This window comes from Macrobrachium nipponense, chromosome 26 (assembly GCF_015104395.2).
Source record: "Macrobrachium nipponense isolate FS-2020 chromosome 26, ASM1510439v2, whole genome shotgun sequence".
Taxonomy (NCBI): Eukaryota; Metazoa; Arthropoda; class Malacostraca; order Decapoda; family Palaemonidae; genus Macrobrachium; species Macrobrachium nipponense.
In genome coordinates, this window is record NC_087215.1 from 28,051,951 (window position 1) to 28,072,934 (window position 20,984).

At 52.5% G+C, this 20,984-nt stretch overlaps 2 protein-coding genes across 2 annotated transcripts in view; both read left to right on the plus strand.

Annotated features, from left to right (window-relative positions):
* Positions 1 to 20,984, plus strand: part of LOC135200099 (uncharacterized) — a 643,452-nt gene that overhangs the window by 208,709 nt on the left and 413,759 nt on the right. The window lies entirely within an intron of this gene.
* On the plus strand, positions 2,433 to 4,016 carry LOC135199609 (nuclear pore complex-interacting protein family member B3-like). Its single transcript, XM_064227766.1, has one exon. It carries the CDS (start codon positions 2,433 to 2,435, stop codon positions 4,014 to 4,016), a length of 1,584 nt encoding a protein of 527 aa, XP_064083836.1.

A 20,984-nucleotide genomic window follows, 5' to 3' on the forward strand; every position in this document is an offset into this window, starting at 1 on the left:
CCTGGCTTCCACAAAGAGGAGAGGACCCTGCCCCCTTCCACAAAGGACAGAGGACTCTTTGCCTTCTCCAAAGACAGAGGAACCCTCCTTCCACAAAAAGACATAGGACACTGCCTTCCACAAAGGACAGAGACCCTGCCTTCCACAAAGGACAGAGGGACTCTGCCTTTCCACAAAGGACAGAGGACCCTGCCTTCCACAAAGGGACAGAGCGGACCCCTGCCTTCCTCAAAGGACAGAACTACCCTGCCTTCCACAAAGGACAGAGGACTTTCTGCCTTCCACAAAGGACAGAGGACCCTGCCTTCCACAAAGGACAGAGGACCCCTGCTTCCCCACAAAGGACAGAGTACTCTGCCTTCCACAAAGGACAGAAGACCCCGGTGCCTTCCACAAGGACAGAGGACCCTGCCCTTCCACAAAGGACAGAGGACTCTGCCTTCCACAAAGGGACAGAGGATTCTGCCTTCCACAAAGGACAGAGGACCCTTGCCTTCCTCAAAGGGGCAGAGAAACCCTGCCTTTCTCAAAGACGAGGACCCTTCCTTCCTCAAAGGGCAGAGGACCCTGCCTTTCTCAAAGGCCGAGGGACCCCTGCCTCTCAAAGGGCCGAGGAGCCCTGCCTTCTCAAAGGGGCGAGGACCCTGCCTTCCTCAAAGGTTCCAGAGGCCCCGCTTTCCTCAAAGGGGCAAGAGGACCCTGCCTTCCTCAAAGGCAGGAGGAACCTGCATTCCTCCAAAGGGCCGGAGGGGACCCTGCCTTGCTCAAAGGGCAGAGGACCCTTGCCTTGCTCAAAGGGCAGGGAGGAACCTGCCTTCCTCAAAGGGCAGAGGGACCCTGCCTTCCCCTCAAAGGGCCGAGGACCTGCCTTCCTCAAAGGGGAAGGGCAAAAGGGCCGAGGACCCTGCCTTGCCTCAAAAGGGCCGAGGGACTCGCCTTCCTCAAAGGTCAGCGGAAACCCTGCCTTCCTCAAAGGTCAGAGGGACCTGCCTTCCTCAAAGGTTAGAGGACCCTGCCTTCTTCAAAAAGTCAGATTTGGACCCTGCCTTTTCCTCAAAGGGCAGAGGACCCCTGCCTTCCTCAAAAGGTCAGAAAGACCCTGCTTCCTCAAAGGGCCGAGGGGCTCCCTGCCTCCTCCCCACAAAGACAGGAGGACCCTGCCTTCCACAAAGCGCAGAGGAACGCCTGCCTTCTACAAAGCCTCAGAGGACCCTGCCTTCACAAAGTGCAGATGACCCTGGCTTTGCCTCCCACAAAAGTGCAGAGGACCCTGGCCTTCCAACAAAGCGCAAGAGACCCCTGGCCTTCCACAAAGTGCAGAGGACCCTGCCCTTCCAACAAAGGGCAGAGGACCCTGCCTCCACAAAGCCGACAGACCCCTTGTCTTCACAAAGCGCAGAGGACCCTGCCTTCCACAAGCGGCCAGTGCAGAGGACCCTGCCTTCCACAAAGTGCAGAGGACGCCTGCCTTCATACAAAAAGCGCAGAGGACCCTGCCTTCCACAAAAGTGCCTTCCACAAAGTGCAGAGGACCCTGCCTTCCACAAAGTGCGAGAGGACCCTGCCTTCCACAAAAGTGCAGAGGACCCTGCCTTCCACAAAGCGCAGAGGCACTGCCTGCCACAAAGTGCAGAGGGACCCTGCCTTCCACAAAGGCGCAAAGGACCCTGCTTTCAACAAAGAGACCGCCAGGAGGACGCCTGCCTTCCACAAAGTGCGAGGGACCCTGCCTATCCCAAGGGGCAGAGGACCCTGGCCTTTCCCAAAGCCCGCAGAGGACCCTGCCTTTTCCAATAAAGCGCAAAGAGGACCCGTCCTTCACAAAGTGCCGAAGGACCCTGCCTTCCCACAAAGTTGCCAGAGGGACCCTTGCCTTCTCACAAGCGCAGAGGACCCTGCCGTCCCACAAAGCGTCAGGAGAACCCTGACTTCCACAAAGCGCAGAGGACCCTCCTTCCACAAAGTGCAAGAGGACCCCTGCCTTCCACCCAAAGTGGCCAGAGGACCACTGCCCTTCCTAAAGTGCAAAGGACCCTGCCTTCCTTCCCCAAAGTGCAGAGGGACCCTGCCTTCCAAAAGTGCAAAAGAGGAACACTGCCTCCCACAAAGTGCAGGAGGACCCTGCCTTTCCCAAAGTGCAGAGGCCCTGCCTTCCACAAAGCGAAGAGGACCCTTGCCTTCCACAAGCGGCAGGAGGACCCTGCCTTTCCACAAAGTTGCGAGGACCCGGCTGTCCACCCAGAGGTCAGGTGGACCTTCCTGCCCTTCCACAAAGTGCAGAGGTCCCTTGCCTTCCACCAAATTGACCAGAGACCCCTCCTTCCACAAAGTGCAGACGACCCTGCCTCCCACAAAGCGCGAGGACCCTGCCTTCCACCAAGCGCAGAGGACCCCCTGCCTTCCCACTAAGTGCATAGACCCGCTTCCACCAAATGCAGAGGACCCTGCCTTCCAAAGTGGCAGAGGACCCTGCCCTCCCACAATGCGCAGAGGACCCTGCTCCCACAAAGCGCAGAGGTCCCTGCTTCCAGCGCAGAGGTCCCTGCCTTCCACAAAGCGCAGAGGACCCTGCCTTCCACAAAGCGCAGAGGACCCTGCCTTCCACAAAGCACAGAGGACCCTTCCTTCCACAAAGTGCAGAGGACCCTGCCTTCCACAAAGCGCAGAGGACCCTGCCTTCCACAAAGGGCAGAAGACCCTGCCTTCCTCTAATGGCAGAGGACCCTGCCTTCCACAAAGGGCAGAAGACCCTGCCTTCCTCTAATGGCAGAGGACCCAGCCTTCCACAAATCGCAGAGCACCCTGCCTTCCACAAAGCCCAGAGGACCCTGCCTTCCACAAATCGCAGAGCACCCTGCCTTCCACAAAGCGCAGAGGACCCTGCCTTCCACAAAGCGCAGAGGACCCTGCCTTCCACAAAGCGCAGAGGACCCTGCCTTCCACAAATCGCAGAGCACCCTGCCTTCTACAAAGGGCAGAGGACCCTGCCTTCCACAAAGCGCAGAGGACCGTGCCTTCCACAAAGCACAGAGGGCCCTGCCTTCCACAAAGGGCAGAGGACCCTGCCTTCCACAAAGGGCAAAGGACCCAGCCTTCCACAAAGGGCAGAGGACCCTGCTTTCCACAAAGCGCAGATGACACTGCCTTCCAAAAAGCGCAGAGGATCCTACCTTCCACAAATCGCAGAGCACCCTGCCTTCTACAAAGGGCAGAGGACCCTGCCTTCCACAAAGCGCAGAGGACCGTGCCTTCCACAAAGCACAGAGGGCCCTGCCTTCCACAAAGGGCAGAGGACCCTGCCTTCCACAAAGGGCAAAGGACCCTGCCTTCCACAAAGGGCAGAGGACCCTGCTTTCCACAAAGCGCAGATGACACTGCCTTCCAAAAAGCGCAGAGGATCCTGCCTTCCACAAAGGGCAGAGGACCCTGCCTTCCACAAAGGGCAGAGGACTCTGCCTTCCACAAAGCGCAGAGGACCCTGCCTCCACAAAGCGCAGAGGACCCTGCCTTCCACAAAGCGCAGAGGACCCTGCCTTCCACAGAGGGCAGTGGACCCTGCCTTCCACAAAGTGCAGAGGTCCCTGCCTTCCACAAAGGGCAGAGGACCCTGCCTTCCACAAAGTGCAGACGACCCTGCCTCCCACAAAGCGCAGAGGACCCTGCCTTCCACAAAGCGCAGAGGACCCTGCCTTCCACTAAGTGCAGAGGACCCTGCCTTCCACAAAGTGCAGAGGACCTGCCTTCCACAAAGTGCAGAGGACCCTGCCTTCCCACAAACTGCGCCAGAGGACCCTGCCTTCCAAAATGCAGCAGCACAAAAAAGAGGAGGACCCTGCTCCCACAAATGCGCAGAGGACCCTGCCTCCACAAACAAAGCGCAGAGGACCCAATGCCTTCCACAAAGCAGCAGAGGACCCTGCCTTCCACAAAGCGCAGAGGGACCCTGCCTTCCCCCACAAATGCACAGAGGACCCGTTCCTTCCACAAAGTGCAGAGGAACCCTGCCTTCCACTTAAAGCGCAGAGGACCCGCCTTCCACAAAGGGCAGAAGACCTTCCTTCCTCTAATGGCAGAGGACCCTGCCTTCCACAAAGGGCAGAAGACCCTGCCTTCCTCTAATGGCAGAGGACCCAGCCTTCCACAAATCGCAGAGCACCCTGCCTTCCACAAAGCCCAGAGGACCCTGCCTTCCACAAAGGGCAGAGGACCCTGCCTTCCACAAAGCGCAGAGGACCCTGCCTTCCACAAAGCGCAGAGGACCCTGCCTTCCACAAAGCGCAGAGGACCCTGCCTTCCACAAATCGCAGAGCACCCTGCCTTCTACAAAGGGCAGAGGACCCTGCCTTCCACAAAGCGCAGAGGACCGTGCCTTCCACAAAGGGCAGAGGACCCTGCCTTCCTCCAATGGCAGAGCACCCTGCCTTCCACAAATCGCAGAGCACCCTGCCTTCCACAAAGCGCAGAGGACCCTGCCTTCCACAAAGGGCAGAGGACCCTTCTTTCCACAAAGGGCAGTGGACCCTGCCTTCCAAAACCACAAAGGGCAGTGGACCCTGCCTTCCACAAAGGGCAGCGGACCCTGACTTCCACAAAGGGCAGAGGACCCTGCCTTTCACAAAGCGAAGAGGACCCTGACTTCCACAAAGGGCAGAGGACCCTGCCTTCCACAAAGGGCAGAGGACCCTGCCTTCCACAAAGGGCAGAGGACCCTGCCTTCCACAAAGGGCAGAGGACCCTGCCTTCCACAAAGGGCAGAGGACCCTGCCTTCCACAAAGGGCAGCGGACCCTGACTTCCACAAAGGGCAGAGGACCCTGACTTCCACAAAGGGCAGAGGACCCTGACTTCCACAAAGGGCAGAGGACCCTGACTTCCTCAAAGGGCAGAGGACCCTGACTTCCACAAATGGCAGAGGACCCGGCCTTCCACAAAGCGCAGAGGACCCTGCCTCCCACAAAGCGCAGAGGACCCTGCCTTCCACAAAGCGCAGAGGTCCCTGACTTCCACAAAATGCAGAGGACCCTGCCTTCCACAAAGCGCAGAGGACCCTGCCTTCCACAAAGCGCAGAGGACCCTGCCTTCCACAAAGCGCAGAGGACCCTCCTTCCACAAAGGGCAGAAGACCCTGCCTTCCTCAATGCAGAGGACCCTTGCTTCCACAAAGGGCAGAGACCCTGCCTTCCTCTAATGGCAGAGGACCCTGCCTTCCACAAAGGGCAGAAGACCCTGCCTTCCTCTAATGGCAGAGGACCCAGCCTTCCACAAATCGCAGAGCACCCTGCCTTCCACAAAGCCCAGAGGACCCTGCCTTCCACAAATCGCAGAGCACCCTGCCTTCCACAAAGCGCAGAGGACCCTGCCTTCCACAAAGTGCAGAGGACCCTGCCTTCCACAAAGCGCAGAGGACCCTGCCTTCCTCTAATGGCAGAGGACCCTGCATTCCACAAAGGGCAGAAGACCCTGCCTTCCGCTAATGTCAGAGGACCCTGCCTTCCACAAATCGCAGAGTACCCTGCCTTCCACAAAGCCCAGAGGACCCTGCCTTCCACAAATCGCGGAGCCCCCTGCCTTCCAGAAAGCGCAGAGGACCCTGCCTTCCACAAAGCGCAGAGGACCCTGCCTTCCACAAAGCGCAGAGGACCCTGCCTTCCACAAATCGCAGAGCACCCTGCCTTCCACAAAGGGCAGAGGACCCTGCCTTCCACAAAGCGCAGAGGACCGTGCCTTCCACAAAGGGCAGAGGACCCTGCCTTCCTCTAATGGCATAGCACCCTGACCCTTCCACAAATCGCCCAAGAGCACCCCTGCCTTCCACCCAAAGCGCATAGCGGCCCTGCCTTCCACAAAAGGGCAGAGGACCCTGCCATTCCACAAAGGGCGGCAGAGGCCCGCTTCCACCCAAAGCCGTTGCCAATGAGGAACTGTCCTTTCAAACACAAAGGCGCAGTGGACCCTGCCATTCCACAAAGGGCAGCGGGACCCTGGACTTCCCAACAAAGGGCAGAGGACCCTGCCTTTTCCACAAAGCGAAGAGGAACCCTTACTTACCAGCAAAGGGCAAGGAGAACCCTGCCTTCCACAAGGGCAAAGGGAGGGCCCTGCCCTTCCACAAAGGGCGGCAAGGAGGACCCTGCCTTCCCACAAAGGGTGCAGGGACCTACCCTGACATTCCCCCAATCCCCAAAGGGCAAGGAACCCACTGCTTTGCCACAAAGCGAAGAGGACCCTGACTTGACAAAGGGCAAGGGCAATGACCCTGGACTTCCACAAAGGGGCAATAGGACCCTGACTTCCACAAAGGGCAGAGGTGTCCCCCCCTAGACTTCCTCAAAGGGGCGAAAGGACCCCTGACTTCCACAATTGGCCCAGAGGACCCTGACTTCCACAAAGGGCAGAGGACCTCTGCCTTCCCAGAAAGGGCAGCGGACCCTGACTTCCACAAAGGGCAGAGGACCTGACTTCCAAAAGGGCAGGAGGACCCTGGACTTCCACAAACAGGGCAGAAGGACCCTGCGTTCTACAAAGCGAAGAGGACCCTGATTCCACAAAGGGCAGAGGACCCTGACTTCCTCAAAAGGGCAGAAGGACCCTGACTTATACAAAGCATAGGACCCTGCCCTTCACAAAGGGAAAGGAGGGACCCTTAGCCTTTCCACAAAAGGCAGAGGACCCTGCTTCCACAAAAGTGCAGAGGACCCTGATTCCCACAAAGCAAGGAGGGAACCCTGCTTCCACAAAAGTGCAGAGGAACCCTGCTCCACAAAGTGCAGCAGGACCCTGCCTCCCACAAAGTGCAGAGACCTTGCCTTTCCACAAAAGGTGAGGGACCCTGCCCCCACAAAGTGCAGTGGGACCCGCCTTCCACCAAAGGTGCAGAGGACCCTGGCCCTTCCACCAAAGGCAGAGGAACCCCGTTTTCCACCAAAGGCATCGGGACCCTGCCTTCCACAAAGGGCAGAGGACCCTGCCTTCCATAAAGGCAGAGGGACCCGCCTTCCACAAGGTGCAGAGGACCCTGCCTTCCAAAAAGTGCAGAGGACCCTGCCTTCCACAAGTGCAGGGACCCTTGGCCTTCCACAAAGTGCAGAGGACCCTGTTTTCCACAAAGTGCATAGGACCCTGCCTTCCACAAAGGGCAGAGGACCCTGCCTTCCACAAAGGGCAGAGGACCCTGCCTTCCACAAAGTGCAGAGGACCCTGCCTTCCACAAAGTGCAGAGGACCCTGCCTTCCACAAAGCACAGAGGACCCTGCCTTCCACAAAGCGCAGAGGACCCTGCCTTCCACAAAGCGCAGAGGACCCTGCCTTCCACAAAGCGCAGAGGACCCTGCCTTCCACAAAGCGCAGAGGACCCTGCCTTCCACAAAGCGTAGATGACACTGCTTTCCACAAAGGGCAGAGGACCCTGCCTTCCACAAAGGGCAGAGGACCCTGCCTTCCACAAAGGGCAGAGGAACCTGCCTTCCACAAAGGGCAGATAACCCTGTTTTCCACAAAGCGCAGATGACACTGCCTTCCACAAAGCGCAGAGGACCCTGCCTTTCACAAAGCACAGAGGACCCTTCCTTCCACAAAGAACAGAGGACCCTGCCTTTCACAAAGCACAGAGGACCCTGCCTTCCACAAAGGACAGAGGACCCTGCCTTTCACAAAGCACAGAGGACCCTGCCTTTCACAAAGCGCAGAGGACCCTGCCTTTCACAAAGCGCAGAGGACCCTGCCTTTCACAAAGCGCAGAGGACCCTGCCTTTCACAAAGCGCAGAGGACCCTGCCTTTACCAAAGCGCAGAGGACCCTGCCTTTCATAAGCGCAGAGGACCCTGCCTTTCACAAAGCACAGAGGGACCCAAATGCCTGTTTCACAAAGCGCAGAGGACCCTGCCTTTCACAAAGCACAGAGGACCCTGCCTTTCACAAAGCGCAGAGGACCCTGCCTTTCACAAAGCGCAGAGGACCCTGCCTTTCACAAAGCGCAGAGGACCCTGCCTTTCACAAAGCACAGAGGACCCTGCCTTTCACAAAGCGCAGAGGACCCTGCCTTTCACAAAGCGCAGAGGACCCTGCCTTTCACAAAGCGCAGAGGACCCTGCCTTCCACAAAGCGCAGAGGACCCTGCTTTCCACAAAGCGCAGAGGGCCCTGCCTTCCACAAAGCGCAGAGGGCCCTGCCTTCCACAAAGCGCAGAGGGCCCTGCCTTCCACAAAGGGCAGAGGACCCTGCCTTCCACAAAGGGCAGAGGACCCTGCTTTCCACAAAGCGCAGAGGACCCTGTCTTCCACAAAGCGCAGAGGACCCTGCCTTCCACAAAGCACAGAGGGCCCTGCCTTCCACAAAGGGCAGAGGACCCTGCCTTCCACAAAGGGCAGAGGACCCTGCTTTCCACAAAGCGCAGATGACACTGCCTTCCAAAAAGCGCAGAGGATCCTGCCTTCCACAAAGGGCAGAGGACCCTGCCTTCCACAAAGGGCAGAGGACCCTGCCTTCCACAAAGGGCAGAGGACCCTGCTTTCCACAAAGCGCAGATAACACTGCCTTCCAAAAAGCGCAGAGGACCCTGCCTTCCACAAAGGGCAGAGGACCCTGCCTTCCACAAAGGGCAGAGGACCCTGCCTTCCACACAGTAGAGGCTGCCTTCCCATGGTTCCCAAAGGACAGAGGACCCTGGCCTTCCTTCCACAAAGTGCAGAGGACCCTGCCTTCCACAAAGGGCAGAGGACTCTGCCTTCCACAAAGGACAGAGGACTCTGCCTTCCTCAAAGGACAGAGGACCCTGCCTTCCTCAAAGGACAGAGACCCTGCCTTCCTCAAAGGACAGAGGACCCCTGCCTTAGCCACCAAAGGAGGACTAGGCGAGGACCCTGCTTGCCTTCCTCAAAGGACAGAGGACTCTGCCTTCCTCAAAAGACAGAGGACTCTGCCTTCCACAAAGGGCCGAGGACCCTGCCTTCCACAAAGGACAGAGGACTCTGCCTTCCACAAAGGACAGAGGACCCTGCCTTCCACAAAGGACAGAGGACCCTGCCTTCCTCAAAGGACAGAGGACCCTGCCTTCCACAAAGGACAGAGGACCCAGTGGGGTAGGGTAGGGACGCGGACATTTGGGAGTCGGCTCTCATTTGTGCCATTGGTGGAAGAATAAACTTTATGAAAGGCTGATGATATTTTTTTAATATTTTCAGGTTTAATTTTTCTCTTTTTTTTTTAATATAAAAGCTTTTATGACTAGTAACCACAAGGATTCTAGTACCCCTGGTCCTTTTGATGATGATTTGGCACTGATGACGACCCGTGACATGAACTTGACCGTGGATATGGAATGCTCCAGTGGTGGTACTACCTCTCAGGGTAGTCATCACAAATTGAAAAGAAAACATTGTGGGAACACAGTGGATAGTTTGAGGGATGTTGCATGTAAAGCACATTCCCTTGGAATGTGACTATGAGACACGCTCTGCTTCGTTTGGTAGTTATGGCAAAATAGAAGAATTGAGGATGAACTACGATGAAAGTGAGAAAAAATGGGAGGCATGGCTGACTTTGAAAACATGAAGCTGCACTCAAAGCCAGCAGCAGTATCAATAACATAACAATTTGTAAAAAGATTGTCAAGGGAGCACTGACTGACAGGGCCCCTAAAACTATGGATATTTATAGACCATCACAATGAGTACAAGTGGCTCAGCCAATTGAATGACGACGACACTTTTGAAAGAACACCAAAACCTCCAATGTGGTTGGTAGTAATGCTAGGGAGGAAAATTATAATACTACAAATTTGGCAGATACATCCAAAAAAAGGTTGGCTGTATTGACATGGGGAACATCTCAAGGTTTGGCAAAGGCAGTGTCCTAATTCATGCTAAATCAAAGACACGTCATACATGCTGACAATGAAGAAATTTTGAGAAAGATGATATGATAAAAGAAATTAGACCACACATGAATTTTAGTTATGTAAGGAGTGGTATTTGATAGAGACCTTTGTGAACTGACAGAAAGAGAAATATTAGAAATCAGTCCAACTTCTGTATGGAAGATTAAAAAAGGTTCCAAAGGACAAATATGGTTATTTTAACATTTGAGGACTCTGATGTACCATCTACATCAATTTTGGAAACGAAAGGGTCAAAGTCAAACCATTTTTATCCAAACCTCTGCAGTGCTACAACTGTTTTCAATATGGCCATCCATCCAGATTCTGTAAAAACGATAAAGTTTGTAATAATTGCTCGGCTCCTGAACATGGTCCTTGTTCGAAACATCCAAAATGTATTAACTGTGAAGAGAATCATACCCCATTCAATAAAAAGTGCAGCCAATATAAACATGAAGAGGCAGCTATATGTAAAGCTAATGCTGAAAACTATAAGTATTAGTTACGCCAGGAAGTTAATTGGTCAGACAAAGACCTATGCTATGGCTCTAAATTCTGTAGCCCCCGTGAAAACTAAAGCACCTCTACCTGCAGTAAAACCTAGAACTATTGAAACCCAGTCATCTGATCTAGGTGACAGGCCGGCTAGGGTTGAAGCACCCCTATCCAAGAAAGATGTGCCTGCTGTTATAGACTCCTCTCCAGATGATGAAATCCTCCCTGTGTCTATTCCATCTCTCAGCAAGAAACCCATTGATGTAATGGAACAAGAAAAAACTAGAAGGCCAAAGAGAGAGAGAACTCCTTCATCCTCTCCTCCACCTGCTCAAAGGGTGGAGATATCCAAACCCCATAAAAAATATAACAAAATGAAGATGCTCCTGCCCCTGAAACAACCAAGGAATCAAGTTCCTTGGATAAAAAGAAAATAGTAGTGGAAGTCCACTCTCCTCCATATCAAAAACTAATAAAAAACATAATCATAAGCCACATATCTCAAGACAATCTAAAAAAGAAACAAAAAATCTTATAAAGTCCCATAAGGAAAAAATAAACAAAAAAACTAGTATAGATCAATATAGAATTTCCCTTGGTAGATCCTAGCACTAAAATTCAATCTGGACATTTACAATGGAACTGTAAAGGACTAAGGACTCGTTCAGAAATATTAAAAGGTATTACTGAGTGAGCATAACCCAGGGGTTGTATGTCTTCAAGAAACTAAATTGGGAAATTCAGTATACAATCCAGATGTAAACTATGAAATCTATAAAATGAACCCCACTGATGGATCGCGCCCATGGAGGTGTTGCAATAATTATTACTAAAGCATTGCAACATTTTATGGTTCCCTGAACACCCAGCTTCAAGCAATTGCTATCCGGACTACTTTTGACCGTGAAATCACAATCTGCTCTCTTTACCTTCCCCCAAGATGTAGGTTCACTCTTGGGACATTCAAGGATTAATCAATCAACTACCTCCTCCTTTTTTACTACTTGGTGATTTTAATTCTCATAATCCACTTTGGGGTGGAGATTTTTTAGACACAGAGGGTAGGATCATTGATGACATTGTTAATAATAATGATCTTACACTTTTTAATGATGGTACTATGACATACCATAATCTCTACACAGGAGGTTCATCTACTATAGACTTGAGCATTTGCTCTTCTTCTCTTTATCTTGATTTTAATTGGTCTATAGATGAGTTTCTACGTGACAGTGATCACTTTCCCATTCATCTTAAGTTTGTGAGAAATGCCCCCTCGATTTGTCCTATCAAATGGAAGGAAAAGGAAGCAGATTGGGTAAAAATTTCAAGAAGGCATTAACCTATCCCAGGAATTTGAATCCTTCAAATGCCATATAAAGGCTTATGAGTACTTTGCCTCCGAAATATTGAATAGTGCTGAAAATTCAATACCTAAAACCAAAGGGAAACCACACAGACCTGCTGTCCCTTGGTGGGATAAAACCTGTGGTAATTTGAGGAAAATTACCAGGAAATGTTACAGGCGTTATAAATCCAGTCAGTCTGCAACAGCAAAATCTATTTACCAACGAGCTATGGCAAAACAACGAAAATATTTTAAAAAAGTAAAAAGAGAATCCTGGTTTTTTTCTTATATAAATGGCATAAATTCCAAGACCCCAACCAGATTGATCTGGAAAAAGATTAGAAAGCTAAGTGGCAAGTATGTTCCAACACCAACACCCTGTTGAAAATCAAATGGAGACCATGTCACCAAGCCTAATGAAGTTGCTGAAAAACTGGGTGAGCATTTCTCCGAAGTATCGAGTTCCAGGAACTATTCAACTCGGTTCCAGAATATTAGGAATTCAGCTATTTCCCTTAATTTAAATTCTGGAAATGGCGAATCTTATAATTCCAAGTTAACTTTGAGGGAATTAAGGGATGCCCTGTCATCATCTGTATCAGCATCCCCTGGGAATGATAACATTCTTTACAGCATGCTGAAAAAATCTCCCAGAATCGGCTAAATCTTATCTTCTTAAAATTTTTAACAAAATATGGGAAACTGGTATTCTCCCCCCTTCTTGGAAGATTGCAATCATTGTTCCCATAAAGAAACCATTGAAAGATCCTCATCTTCCTACAAGCTATCGGCCAATATCTCTTACAAGTTGTGTATGCAAATTGTTTGAGAAAATGGTGAATTCTAGATTGATGTGGCATCTAGAAAAAAATGGTTTATCATCATCTGTCCAATTTGGATTCAGGAGAAATCGTTCCACTGTGGACCCACTAATAAGATTATCAACCCAAATTCAGCAAGGTTTCTCAAAACGCTGTCAGACTATAGGAGTCTTCTTCGACCTTGAAAAAGCTTCTGACACTACTTGGCGTGGTATAATTAAGCAGCTTCATGGACCATGGAATACGAGGTAATCTGTTAAATTTCATCAGGTCATTTCTAAGTGATAGACTCATTAAAAAGTAAGAATTGGAAACCCCACCTTGTTCTAATGTCGTTTTGAGCTAAGGAGGGCGGTGTCCCACAAGGCAGTGTGTTGAGTGTAACTGTATTGCTGTGGCTATAAATAGCATTGTTGAATGTGTCTCTCCTCCAGTAAAGACATCTTTGTTTGTAGATGACCTTGCTATTTATGTCACTAGTTATGATGCTGTTGCAGCTTGTAATTTCTGCAAAAGTCAGTTAATGCAATCAGCAATTGGGCTGATGACAATGGCTTTCGATTCTCCCCTAGTAAAACTGTGGCAGTTCGTTTACTAGGTGTACCGAAAGGAAACCATCCCAAATATTAGGCTGAAAGACACACTAATACCATATGAGGAGGAGGTGAAGTTTTTAGGAATGATTTTTGATAAGAAACTAACATGGGGTAGTCATATTGACTCTTTGAAAATTAAGGTGAAGAAGTCCCTTAACATTTTAAAAGTAGTTTCAGGTTTTAATTGGGGTGCTGATAAGAGGTCACTTTTACGGTTATATGACTCTTTTATGTAAATCAAAGCTTGAGTATGGTTGCCAAGTCTACTCTTCAGCAAGTGCAAGCAAGCTTAAGGAGTTGGATGTAGTTCATCATGCTGGTCTGAGAATATGTTCTGGAGCATTCAAACATCTCCAGTTGAAAGCTTATATACCGACACAGAAGAGCTCCTCTAGACTTACGTCGAGAGGAACTGGGACTGCGGTATATGTTCAAACTAAGAGGTTCCCCAGAAACCCGGCAGCCTCTATTCTTAACCACGATTCACAGCAGTTTGCAAATGCTAGAGCATCCAAGCCTTTTCATGTGAGAATTAATGCTGCAGCTGACAGTGGTGTCCTATTAAAGACCAAAAAATTAAAGGCAATTACATTGCTCTAAGCTGCCTCCTTGGTTGACCCCTAGAACCATCGGTCTGTAAAAAAACTGTTTGTTAAAAAATCTGTTAATGTCAAGAAGTTAAGGCTTGTTTTCTTGATCATGACCGAAAGCATTCGGGTTCTGTTAAACTTTTCACTGATGGATCAAAGACATCAAGTGGTGTTGGTGTGCTGTTGTCATAGTAATAACTCGTATGTGGGCAGTCTTTCAAATAATGCATCCATTTTTACAGCTGAATTGACTGCATTAGCCAAATCTCTGGAGATTGCTTCTTCTCTACAGGGTAATAATTTCACCATTTACTCAGATTCTTATAGTGCACTCATGGCCATTAGCAGCAGTATAACCCTAAACATCCAATTGTTCAACGTTATTCAAGAATGGTTATATAGGCTTGCTTCCAAATTCAAATCTGTCCAGTTTTGCTGGGTTCCTTCCCATGTGGGTATTGCTGGTAATGAACTTGCTGACCATGAAGCAAGAGATGTCATTAATAAAGAAGGCATTCTCTTCCACCATATTCCTTCCACTGACATGAAATGGACTATTCGTTCATATGTTAAAAATAAATGGCAAGCACATTGGTCATCTCCCTATCTGACCAACAATAAAAAGTACAAGAAGATCCGACAAAGTATTGAACATTGGCCCTCTGGTTTCCCAACAAAATCGTAGGTAAGAAACTGTATTATGTCGTCTAAGAATTGGCCACCATACTCGATTGACCCACCGATTCCTGTTGGAGGGGGTACCTGCACCAGTCTGTATGCAGTGTTGACTCTCCTCTTACTGTGGAACACATTATATGCCATTGCCATAAGTATTTCTGCGGCACGACAGAGACATGGGTTAGTGGGTAGGATATAGTAGAATGCTTGGTCCGGATGTAGCTGTTAATAGAATTGTTGGATTCCTTAGAGACATTAATCTTTTTAATGAAATTTAATATTGACCGCCCGTTACGTTGCAAAGTGTAGTGTATACACTAAAGTTGTTTATATAAGCATACTTATATGAATATGAATATGTGTATTGTACATGCATATATAAGTTTTTTACTCTTGTTTGCATTCACGAAATGCGAAGTTATAATTTTTATGACGGATATCCTTTTTTATCATAATTTTAAAATCGCCTGTATTTATTTAGTTTATAAAATCATCAACATAAATATTCATGTCAAACCAGTTTCATTATAGCGCTGAATAATCCCTATGGATTCCAGTGCTTGGCTTCAAGCCTAAATTTCATATTCCATTCCATTCCATTCCTGCCTTCCACAAAGGGCAGAGGACCCTGCTTTCCACAAAGCGCAGATGACACTGCCTTCCACAAAACGCAGAGGGCCCTGCCTTCCACAAAGGGCAGAGGTCCCTACCTTCGCAAAGGACCCGGCCTTCCACAATTTGCAGAGGACCCTGCCTTCCACAAAGGGCAGAGGACCCTGCCTTCCACAAATTGCAGAGGACCCTGCCTTCCACAAAGGGCAGAAGACCTATTCTACCACATATGGCAGCGGACCCTGCCTTCCACAAAGCGCAGAGGACCCTGCTTTCCACAAAGCGCAGATGACACTGCCTTCCACAAAGCGCAGAGGACCCTGCCTTCCACAAAGGGCAGAGGTCCCTACCTTCGCAAAGGACCCTGCCTTCCACAATTTGCAGAGGACCCTGCCTTCCACAAAGGGCAGAGGACCCTGCCTTTCACAAAGTGCAGAGGACCCTGCCTTCCACAAAGGGCAGAAGACCTAGCCTACCACATATGGCAGCGGACCCTGCCTTCCACAAAGCGCAGAGGACCCTGCTTTCCACAAAGCGCAGATGACACTGCCTTCCTCAAAGCGCAGAGGACCCTGACTTCCACAAAAAAAGGGCAGAGGACCCTGCCTTCTACAAAGTGCAGAGGACCCAGGGCTCCACAAAGAGCCGAAGATGCCTTCCACAAAGTGCAGAGGACCCTGCCTTCCACAAAGCGCCCAGGGCGCCCAGAGGGACCCTGCCGTCACCAGCAGAGGACCCTGTTTTCAACAAAGCACAGAGGACCCTGCCTTCCACAAAGTGCAGAGGACCCTGCCTTCCACAAAGTGCAGAGGACCCTGCCTTCCACAAAGGGCAGAGGACCCTGCCTCCCACAAAGCGCAGAGGACCCTGCCTTCCACAAAGTGCAGAGGACCCTGCCTCCCACAAAGCGCAGAGGACCCTGCCTTCCACAAAGCAGAGGACCCTGCCTTCCACAAAGGCAGAGGACCTGCCTTCCACAAGGGCAGAGGACCCTGCCTTCCAGTGCAGAGGACCTGCCTTCCACAAGGGCAGAGGACCCTGCCTTCCACAAAGCAGAGGACCCTGCCTCCACAAAGCGCAGACCCGGTCTCCCACAAAGCGCAGAGGACCCTGCTTCCACAAAGTGAGAGGACCCTGCCTTCCACAAGTGCAGAGGACCCTGCCTTCCACAAAGTGCAGAGGACCTTGCCTTCCACAAGCGCAGAGGACCCCGGCCTTCCACAAAGCGCAGAGGACCCTGCCTTCCACAAAGCAGAGGACCCTGCCTTCCACAAAGTGCAGAGGACCCTGCCTTCCACAAAGTGCAGAGGACCCTGCCTTCCACAAAGCGCAGAGGACCCTGCCTTCCACAAAGTGCAGAGGACCCTGCCTTCCACAAAGCGCAGAGGACCTGTCTCCACAAAGCGCAGAGGACCCTGCCTTCCACAAATTGCAGAGGACCCTGACCACAAATTGCAGAGGACCCTGCCTTCCACAAAGCAGAGGACCCTGCCTCCACAAAGTGCAGAGGACCCTGCTTCCACAAAGTGCAGAGGCACCCTGCTTCCACAAAGGGCAGAAGACCCTGCTTCCTCTAATGGCAGAGGGACCCTGCCTTCCACAAAGGGCAGAAGACCTGTCTTCCTCATGGCAGAGGACCTGCCTCCATAATCGCAAAGACCCTGCCTTCCACAAAGCGTAGAGGACCCTGCTTTCCACAAAGCGTAGAGGACCCTGCCTTCCAACAAATGGCAGAAGACCTGCCTTCTCTAATGGCGAGGACCTGCCTTCCACAAAGGGCTGAAGACCCTGTCTTCCTCTAATGGCAGAGGACCCTGCCTTCCACTAATCGCAAAGCACCCTGCCTTCCACAAAGTGCAGAGGACCCTGCTTTCCACAAAGCGTAGAGGACCCTGCCTTCCACAAAGGGCAGAAGACCCTGCCTTCCTCTAATGGCAGAGGACCCTGCCTTCCACAAAGGGCAGAAGACCCTGTCTTCCTCTAATGGCAGAGGACCCTGCCTTCCACTAATCGCAAAGCACCCTGGCCTTCCACAAAGCGCAGAGGACCCTGCCTTCCACAAATTGCAGATCACCCTGCCTTCCACAAAGCGCAGAGGACCCTACCTTCCACAAAGGGCATAAGACCCTGCCTTCTCTAATGGCAGAGGGACCCTGCCTTCCACAAAGGGCAGAAGCCCTGTTCTTCCTCTAATGGCAGAGGACCCTGCCTTCCACAATCGCAAAGGCACCCTGCCCATACAAAGCGCAGAGGACCCTGCCTCCACAAATCGCAGATCACCCGCTTCCACAAAGCGCAGGGAGGAACCCTGCCTTCCACAAAGCGCAGAGGACCCTGCCTTCCACAAAGCGCAAGAGGACCCTGCTTTCCGCAGCGCAGAGGGACCCTCCTTCCACAAAAGCGCAGAGGACCCTTGTCTTCCACAAAGCGCAGAGGGACTGATTTCCACAAAGCCGAGACCCTGACTTCCACAAAGCCGACCCTGACCTTCCCAAAGCGAGGAAGGCCCCTGACCCTTCCAAAAGCAAAGGGGCCCTTCCAGGGAAGGACTGAAACTTCCCCACAAAAGCGCGATGACCATTCCCCACCCAAAAAGGACCCAGAGGACCCGCCTTCCCCAAAGCCTTAGAGGGAACCCTGCCTTCCACAAAGCAAGAGGAACCCTGATTCCACAAAGCAGGAGGAACCCTGACTTCCACAAAGCGAGGACCCTGGCTTCCTACAAAAGGCAGGAGGACCCTTGCCTTCCACAAAGGGCAGCAGCAGACCCTGACCTTCCACCAAAGGGAAGGAGGAACCCTGTTCCACAAACTGAAGGATGGACCTGCCTTCCAGGGAAGGGCCCGGAGGACCCCTGCCTTTCCCAAAGGGCAAGAGGACCCTGACTTCCACAAAAAGGGCAGAGGACCCTGAAACCTTCCACAAAGGGCAGAGGACTGACCTTCCCACAAAGCCCAAGGGCGGGGCCCTGACCTTCCCCACAAGTGCAGAGGACCTTGCCTTCCACAAAGCGAAGAGGACCCTTGATTTCCACAAAGGGCCGGAGGACCCTACTTTCCACAAAGGGCAGAGGACCCTGCCTCCACAAAGGGGGCAGACCCTGACCTTTCCACAAAGGGCAGGGACCCTGGACTTCCCCACAAAGGGCAGAGGAACCCTGACTTCCCAAAGGGCAGAGGCCCTGACCTCCGGAAGAGGACCCTGCTTTCCCAGGGGAAGGACTGAACCTTCACAAAGGGCAGAGGACCCTGGACTTCCACAAAGGGCAGACCCTGACCCTCCACAAAGGGAGAGGACCCTTGACCTTTCCTCAAAGGGCAGAGGACCCTGATTAACAAAGGGCGGAAGAGGAACCCTGACTTTCCCTTCCACAAAAGCAGAGGACCCTACTTCCCACAAAGCCAGGGAACCCTTGACTTCCACAAAGGGCAGAGGACCCACTTTGGCCCAAAAGGGCCCAGAGGGGAACCCTCCTTCCCCAAAAGCAGAGGACCTGTTTTCCACAAAGGGCAAGACCCTGGACCCTTTCCCACAAAGGGCAGAGGACCCTCGTTCCACAAAGGGCAGAGGACCTGACTTTCCACAAAGGGCAGGAGGACCCTGACTTCCTAAAGGGCAGAGGGACCCTGCCTTCCTCCCCAAAGGGCAGAGGACCCTGACTTCCACAAAGGGCAGACGGACCCTGACTTCCTTCCCACCAAAGGCAGAGGACCCTGACTTCTACAAAGGGCGAAGGACCCCTGACTCCCCAAAGGCAGAGGACACTTCCACAAAGGGCAGAGGACCCCTCTTCAAAGGGCAGAGGACCCTGCCTTTCCATAAAAGGGCAGAGGAACCCTGACTTCCAAAAGCAGAGGACCCCTATTTCCAACAAAAGGGCAGGAGGAACCCTGACTTCCACAAAGGGCAGAGGACCCTGACTTCCCAAAAGGGCAGAGGACCCTGCTTCCAAAGGGCATAGGACCCTGACTTCCACAAAGGGCACCAGGACGGACCCTGACTTCCCCAAAGCGAAGACCCTGCCTTCCCCAAAGGGCAGAGGACCCTGCCTTCCACAAAGCGAAGAGGACCCTGATTTCCACAAAGGCAGAGGGACCGACATTCCACATAAGAGGCAGGAGGACCCTGACTTCCACAAAGGAGAGGACCTTCGACTTCCACAAAGGGCAGAGGACCCTGACTTCATCAAAGGGACAGAGGTCTGACTTCCACAAAGCGAAGAGGACCCTAATGTTCCACAAAGGGCAGAGGCGACCTGATGCCTCAACGGGAGACGACCCTGACTTCCTCCAAAGGGGCAGAGGACCGTACTTCCACAAAAAGGCAGAGGACACTGACTTCCACAAAGGGCAGAGGACCCTGATTCCACAAAGGGCAGCGGAACCTGACGTCCCCAAAGGGCAGAGGACTGCATTCCCCAAAGGGCAAGAGGGAACCTCGCCTTCCCCAAGCGAAGAGGACCCTGATTCCACAAAGGGCGAGGACCCTGCCTTCCACAAAGGGCAAGAGACCCTGACTTCCACAAAGGCAGACGACCCTGAATTACCACAAAGGGCAGAGGACCTGACTTCCACAAAGGGCGCGGACCGATTCCTCAAGGGCAGAGGACCCTGCCTTCCACAAAGCGAAGAGGACCTGATTTCCCACAAAGGGCGAGGACCCTGGCTTCCACAAAGGGGCAGAGGACCTGACTTCCACAAAGGCAGAGGACCTGACTTCCACAAAGGGCAGAGGACCCTGACTTCCTCAAAGGGCCAGAGGACCCTGACCTTCCACAAAGCGAAGAGGAACCGACTTCCATAAGGCAGAGTGGACCCGAATTCCACAACGGGCAGAGGAATCCATCGCCCTTCCCACAAAGGGCAGAGGGACCTGACTACAAAAGGGGGCAGAGGACCCTGCCCTCCACAAAGGGCAGAGGGACCATGACTTACTCAAAGGCAGAGACCCTTGCCTTACACAAAGCGAAGAGGACCCGATTCCACAAAGGGGGCAAAGGACCCTGACTTCACAACAGGGCAGAGGGACCCTGACTTCCACAAAGGGCATAGGACCCGACTTCCACAAAAGGGCAGAGACCTTGGGGACTTTCACAACAGGGCAGAGGACCCTGCCCTCCACAAAGGGCAGGAGGCCTGCCTTCCACCAAAGGGCCGAGGAACCCTGCCCTCACAAAAGGGCAGGAGGACCCGGACTTCCTCCAAAGGGCGAGGACATGACTTCCACAAAGGGCAGAGGACCCTGACTTCCCACAAAGGGCGAGGACCCTGCTTCCCCATAGGGCGAGAGGCCCTGAACTTCCACAAAGGGCAGAGGACCCTGACTTCCCAAAGGGCAGCGACAGGGCACCCTGACTTCCACAAAGGGTCCAGAGGACCCTGACTTCCACAAAGGGCAGACGCACCCTGCTTCCCCAAAGGGCAGAGGACCCTGACTTCCACAAAGGGCAGAGGACCCTGACTTCCACAAAGGGCAGACGACCCCTGACGGTTCCACAAAAGGTCAGAGGGACCCTGACTTCCACAAAGGGCAGAGGACCCTGACTTCCACAAAGGCAGAGGACCCTGGACTTCCACAAAGGCAGACCCGACCCTCCCTTTCCCCAAAGGGCAGAGGACCTGCTGACTTCCAACAAAGGGCGAGGAGACCCTGAACTTCCACAAATGGGCAGAGGACCCTGACTTCCACAAAGGGCAGAGGACCCTGACTTCCACAAAGGCAGAGGACCCACCCTTGACTTCCACAAGGCAGAGGACCCTGCCTCCACCAAAGGGCGATGAGGACCCTGAACTTCCTCAAAGGGAAGGGCAGAGGACCCTCCTTCCACAAAGGCGAAGAGGACCCTGACTTCCACAAAGGGTAGAGGACCCTGACTTCCTTAAAGGGCAGAGGACCCTGACTTCCACAAAGGGCCAGAGGACCCTGCCTTTCCACAAAGCGAAGAGGACCTGCCTTCCACAAAGGGCGAGAG

Excerpts from the sequence above, each read along its gene's own strand:
- LOC135199609 (XM_064227766.1), top strand. The coding sequence starts at position 2,433 with ATGCAGAGGACCCTGCCTTCCAAAGTGGCAGAGGACCCTGCCCTCCCA.